Raw genomic sequence first — 6,702 nt, forward strand, 5'->3', positions numbered from 1 at the left:
TTTACAATTAAAAATTAAAAATAAAAAGAAAAGAAGAATTGTTATGTAAAAAAATTAAAAATTAAAAACTGAAATAAAATTAAAAATTAAAAATTAAAAACTGAAATAAAATTAAAAATAAAAAGAAAAGAAGAAAAAAAGAGAGTGAAATGATGGATTGATTGATAGAAGTCAATCCTAGACCTAAGCAACAATATATAAGAAACTAGCTTTACAATTAAAAATTAAAAATAAAAAGAAAAGAAGAATTGTTATGGAAAAAAAATTAAAAATTAAAAACTGAAAATAAAATTAAAAATAAAAAATTAAAAACTGAAATAAAATTAAAAATAAAAAATTAAAAACTGAAATAAAATTAAAAATAAAAAGAAAAGAAGAAAAAAAAAGAGTGAAATGATGGATTGATTGATAGAAAATGAAAAAAGAGAGGGAAGAGAGTAGGATTTGATAGATGATGGATGGAATGATGACTAAGTGGTATTTGTGTAATAAAACCAACTTTGTAAGTAAAAATGTAGACATAGGCGTGTAGAGGTATTTAGGTAATAAATTGTGCAAAATGGATTTTTCATGTAAAAATTTCATTAAAATATGATAAATATATGTTATTAATATATATTGTAATATTTGGTGAATAAATTGTATAATACAAAACAAATATTGTAATATAAATAAGAATCCAAAACACTAAGGGTGTGTTTGGAAGTAACTGTGTAATTACTAGGTAGGGTAATTACACAATTTAATAATTACACTATATTTTAAAATGCATGGTGTGTTTGGATATGAGGTGGTAATTACATATGAATTCCTAATATCTTGTTTGGCAAAATAATTAGTAATTACACGAGAAAATAATATTTTTTTAATAGCTAATGTTTAATATGAAAAGTTTTTAGTAATTACACAGTGTAATTACATTCAATTCTCATGGAGGGCCATGAGAATTAGAGAGTGGAATTGAAACCCCTCAATTACTTCCAATTATACAGTTACAGTGTAATTACATGGTCAGACAAACATGTCAAATTGTATAATTACCTCCAATTACACACAAATCCAATTACATTGTAGTTCTCCAAACGCACCCTAACTGTTTTGATTCTCCCGATAGTTTCTCTATGCTGAAATTATTTGGAAAGAAAAAATCCTTTTATAAAATAAATAAAAAGTAAGTAATTAAAGTGGCATTTAGTAACAATTTCGAGTTTGGCTCTAAAGTCTAAAGTCATGATCCAAGTCAGGGTTTATGTTCGGGTCGAAATCTGGATTCCAAAGTTTAAGTTGGAATCGGAATTTAAAATATTAATTTTTTTAAAAAAAATGTTTAAAAAATTTTAAAAGTGTTTTTTTTCTAAAATTTTAATTCTCAGTTAAGAAATTAGAAAACGAAAACAATTTTATAGATCATGACATTAGAATTTTTTTTTTTTTTTCTAATTTAAAAGAACAAAAAACTAATTAAAAAATATTACCAAATGCTAAGTATTTAGATGAAAAATATATAAACATTAAATAAAATATTACCAAAATAAAAATTTCCCAAAATAAAACTCCACATGTTATGCCCCCTACAAACAACTTCCTATAAAAATATTAAATAAAATTAAATACAGCCAAATTTCGGTCATTATGATTCATTACCCAAACAATTAAAGTCTTAGTTCCCACTAACAAGCGATTTTTTGACAACTAAGGATGGACCTACCACATGTTAGTCTCTTTGTTTTGATTTATGTAGCATTCAAAACAGCTCAACAATTTTTTATTTATTTATTATTTTTTTTTTTTTTGACAAAAAATAGCTCAACAATTTAAAATAAGATTAGAAAGGGAAAACAACTTTGGTTGATGAATTCAATCATCTAATCTGTGATTGGAAAAATAAATTCAATAATACAAGCCAAATCAGCTATTGAATGAGAATATATGAAATAACTCCAACTTTTCTCTACCAGATTCAGTAGTGGTAGGTACACCATATTTAATTTTACACCCTCCAAGTAATATTAGATACAAATTACAGCTAAATTTACGAAAAAAGGGAAACATATGAATATAAAGAAAGAAGGCGAAAAGAAATCATAATGGTAACTGAACAAAAAGAACCAAATTGGATGATTTTGATAGACTAAACGCTGAAAACAGATCACATGAGCAGGGTAAAGGAACAATTAGTTTTGTACCTTTTTTCCTTTGATTGACTCAACGCCCTTTGGGGTTCATGATCTGCGAAAACACAGCACTTGGTGTTAACCCATCCGAGTCTTCACTTGCTAAGCTCCGCCCACCAATGCTCATGCTCATCCCACTGCTTCTAGAATCTGTTACATTACCATCGAAGGCATTGGGGTCCTTCTTTCCTTTCAAGTCCATAAATGGCTCCTCCTCAGCGTCCATTTTGCCAAAACCCTCACCACTTTCCTCAGCACTCTCTTGCAGCTGCAAAGCAAACTCAAGGTTCCACAAAACATCTCCCATGGATGGCCTCTCAATGCTTTGGTCAGAAACACATTTCATGGCTGTCTCAGCAAACTTCTTGAAGCATTCTGGGGTAATTCTTCCCTTGAGATAGGGGTCTAGTATCTGATCAAGAATGCCTTTCTTGTGGCAATGTGCAGCCCACTCTGCTAAGCTCACTTGCTCTTTGGCAAGTGTGGGGTTTAAGGCCGGCCGAGCACACAAGATTTCAAAGAGGACAACCCCAAATGAGTAAACATCAGATTTTTCAGTAAGTTGTTGCCGCCTGAAGTACTCAGGATCCAAGTATCCAAAGCTACCTTTTACAACAGTGCTGACATGCGTGTGATCCAATGTAGGACCTGTTTTGGACAATCCAAAATCAGAGACCTTAGCCACCCATTTCTCGTCCAAAAGGATGTTGGTTGTCTTGACATCTCGGTGGATAATAGTGTGCTTGGCTCCAGTGTGAAGATAGTGCAATCCACGGGCTGCACCAATGCATATCTCAAGCCTTTGCTTCCAGGGCAGTGGGGGTTTTTGGGTCTTGTATAGATGCTCACGCAGTGTTCCATGAGCCATGTAGTCATAAACAAGAATCATTTCACAGTTTTCTTCACAATAGCCAATCAATGAAACGAGATGGCGATGGCGAAGCTTTGAGAGCATTTCAATCTCAGTTTGGAATTCGTGAACACCTTGATCAGAGAGAGGGTTACCTCGCTTGATAGCAACCTGAGTTGTTCCCCCATCGATTTCACCTTTGTAAACCTTGCCAAAACCTCCCACGCCAAGGAGTAGAGCTTCATCAAAATTTTTGGTCGCTGACTTGATCTCAGCAAATGAGAAATGGCGGCAAAGATTCGAAGGCAGAGAAGACGTATAACTTCCTGTTGTGTTTGTCTTGGCAGAACCTGCAGAATGTGAATTTCCATACAGGGAAAGTGGAAGCCATCCAGAAGGCCCATCACTTGAACTTGCATCCTTGCCCTGCCTATTGCGGCGCAATACAAACATAGCAAGAAAACCAAGGAGAAGAGCTAGAACAATTCCACCAGATACGCAGCCAGCTATAATAGCTGTTTGACTCTTTTTACCATGGCCAGATGATGCTCCAACCCGTGATGGGTCAATTTGATCTTGCTTAGGAAGAGGAACTGGATTGAGGCCTGCAAGACTCCCAGTCGTATCATTAATCTTGAATAACTCCAAGCCATTAAGGATTGCGTCATAGAATTGTGACTTTGTAGCAGTGTTAGGATGCAGCGCAATCCACAAATCCTGCTGTGGGCTCCCCTTAGGAGCCAAAACTACATAGTCCTTATACAAACCAACACCATTTCTCTGGTCAGCCCAAGCAGCAACATCAGCTTCTTCTACAGCTGTTTGATTACCGATGAAGATTGTAAACACTCTTTGATTTTGCTTGGTTATATTTGAAGCAACCTCACAGAAATGGAGCCTAACCAGGTAAGAGAATCCCGAGTCGATAGACAGAATCCAAGTTAAGTTGTAGTTCAAGTTGACGCTGGCAGTCGGTCCCATTGATCTGGCAGTGCTATACACACTTATGGGAGCAACATAAGTACGTGTACTATCAATGTAAGTAATCGTCATGTTAGAATCAGCAGTTTCCGGAACACCAAAAGATGCCCCATACAGATATGGAGTGTCATCATACCAGGACCTATACAGACCTGTATCCCCCGAAGGCGAAATATCATTTCCACCAGCATTCAACCGGTAAATATTCTCAAGCGCAGTGCTGTTATCCATGGTGTACATGTTATTCTGACCGACAACCATTGTACCTTCAGCAGGACTAGAATACATGTCAGGCATAGACAAAACCTCAATCCCATTCACGAAGGCATACCCATTTGGAATATTAGAAGAGGGTTTAAAGGTAAGACTCAAAGTATCACCTTCCACATGGACCGAGTACTCTTTCACAATCGAAACAAAGTTCAAAGCTTGCGCTGTTTGGGCAGCACTGAAGTTCTTGACAAGAGTATATGACTGAGCCGTGATGTCAAAGACGCCATCGGAGGCGTTTAGGCCCGAGTAAGATGCCGGGTAGAAGTAGAGGCGAACGAATTTCCGGCCTGGGGCGACAGAGATGCTGTAAGTGAACTCTGATTGGAAGACTCTGGCGGTCATGTAAGGGACAGTGGAAACTGAAGGATCTTGAAAGGAGGCTTCGGATGTGGTTGATTTCGCACCTTTGGATAGAAACAAAGACCCTTTATCTGAGGTCCATTTCTTCCCATCTATATCGGTGTCGGACGGTCCTCCGCAGTTAAGGAAGATTTGATCGGCCGGAACGTAATCAGCGGCCAAAATCACATCAACTGACAAGCTTAAACACAACAAAAGCAGGAGCCATAGAGCTCCACAATTCACCAGGTTCTTCATGAACTCACAAATTTATTTGACGATTACGATATAGAAAAATAAAAAGTATACTAGTTTCTAAGAATCCAAGATCGAGATCTGAGTTTTTCTAGACACTTGAAAACTGAGAAATTGCAGTCCACGGGTACCTCAGTTTTCAGAAAATAATAATCGAACTTGAAAATCAAGCACCACCCATTAATGGAATGCAGTGGTTAGAGAAAGTAAACCTATGAATATGAGTACATTTCAAGAAGTAAGCTAAAGGGAAACCATATGCGGAGAAACTGTGATATTTGTGCAGGAAGAAAGTAGGTCTTACCTCTTCTCTTTCTTTGAACCACCGTACCGAGACGGAGGAAGGTCGAACTGACTGAGTCGTAATCGGTAGAAAACGAATACCGAAATAAATATACATGTACAGAGTCAGAGAGAAAGAGTTGAGGTTGTGGAAGAAATAAACAAATGGGTAGACTTTGTAGTTGAAGAAAGTGGAAGAAGCATTTTTACTTCTTTTATTTGATCAGCTATGGTGTTAGGCTGTTACCAAAGTTAAAATGACGATTAAGTCCTCCATATTTGGTCATTGTGTCTTATAATTGTACTATAGAATGACGAATATACCCTTCTTTTGGTAGGCAGGAAAAGGGATATGATAGGATGACAGCTCAGTATAGTTAGTTAAGTGATCACAGAAAGGGAAGGAAACGCGTCATTAAAACTTTCAAAAACCAATTCAATTCTTTGAACAGGTTAGACCTATCTCCACGCGTTTCCCTAAGCTGTAGTGCGTTTCCTTGTCTGATTTTAGCAAAAACATTTTATTTAACATAAGTAGCAATTTTATCTCCAAAATAATAATTCAGTCCTTAAAATATACAATTTATTAATCATTGACCTGTCATAGGGTCGGACATAACCAGAATTTGCTTGGATATACTCAATAATCATGCAGATTACTGAGCGATAAACAAGACCCTCCTATGCCTCATTTCGAAAACCAAAAATCCCCACCAAGTGGCTGACTACCGTCCCATAAGTCTCTGCAATATCAGCTATAAAATTGTTGCAAAATGTCTAGCCAATAGTGTTGGAAATGTTGGGTTTTATGCCCTAAATAAAACTCATTTCAATATAATCAGATTTACTTATTAATATAGATCAGAAATAACATTTAATGTTGCATGGTTCACATGATTTATTTCATGATTATATGTACATAATGTATAAATTCATCTGAAACCCTTTTCACATACTTGATCCTGTTTATTGTGTCGTCAACACATTGGAAAGTAAACATGACTATGTGAATAAAGTTTCCTAGATTTATCAGACATAGGGTTTTACTGATATGATAATCTACAACAAGAGTTTACTTGTATTTGGAGAAATACTATGTTCTTTCCAGAACATTGGTTAAAGTAAAGCTCAGGTTGGATGCATGGAGTATGCATCGGAAGGGACCGATATTGAACTTTGACTTAAATTTAATTAAACTTACCGTAAAATCTATTCAAGTCAATATCGCCTAGTTGATCCTAGATCAAATGATCTTAATCCAGATATGATTAGGCTCAATCTTGAAAGGCTATTCGTGTTCTTTGATTTGTTAGTTAAGCCTACTTTTAGGTCAGGGTGATACGTACATTTTGGGAACACGGTAGTGCAATTGAGTGGGAGCGCTATCATAAACATGGAATCTATAGCTTCTATCTGGCGAATAGTAAGCAAAGGATGATCTCCTTCGAGCTTGACCAAACGAACATAAATGGTGGAGTACTCATTTCACATAAGCTGAAATATCATTTATACGGGGTCAAGTGTTTTAAGGAATAAATACATTGTAGG

At 35.8% G+C, this 6,702-nt stretch overlaps 1 protein-coding gene across 2 annotated transcripts; it reads right to left on the reverse strand.

Moving 5' to 3' along the window:
* Positions 1-1,848: 1,848 nt before the first annotated feature.
* On the reverse strand, positions 1,849-5,361 carry LOC115717645 (receptor-like protein kinase FERONIA). 2 transcript variants are annotated; one of them, XM_061115535.1, is made up of 2 exons: positions 5,177-5,361; positions 1,849-4,878 (listed from the first exon to the last, which is right to left on the reverse strand). In XM_061115535.1, exons 1-2 carry the CDS (start codon positions 5,270-5,272, stop codon positions 2,206-2,208), a joined length of 2,769 nt encoding a protein of 922 aa, XP_060971518.1. In that variant the 5' UTR covers positions 5,273-5,361; the 3' UTR covers positions 1,849-2,205. The 2 variants fall into 2 exon arrangements, with proteins under 2 accessions (XP_060971518.1, XP_030502487.2); XM_030646627.2 differs by having other exon boundaries at positions 1,849-5,084; positions 5,177-5,329.
* Positions 5,362-6,702: the final 1,341 nt, after the last annotated feature.

The sequence above is a fragment of the Cannabis sativa genome, chromosome 5 (assembly GCF_029168945.1).
Source record: "Cannabis sativa cultivar Pink pepper isolate KNU-18-1 chromosome 5, ASM2916894v1, whole genome shotgun sequence".
NCBI classification, from domain to species: domain Eukaryota; kingdom Viridiplantae; phylum Streptophyta; class Magnoliopsida; order Rosales; family Cannabaceae; genus Cannabis; species Cannabis sativa.

Excerpts from the sequence above, each read along its gene's own strand:
- LOC115717645 (XM_061115535.1), bottom strand. The coding sequence starts at position 5,272 with ATGTATATTTATTTCGGTATTCGTTTTCTACCGATTACGACTCAGTCA. Across the intron at positions 4,879-5,176 it reads GGTTCAAAGAAAGAGAAGAG|TTCATGAAGAACCTGGTGAA; the intron begins GTAAGACCTACT and ends TAAATTTGTGAG.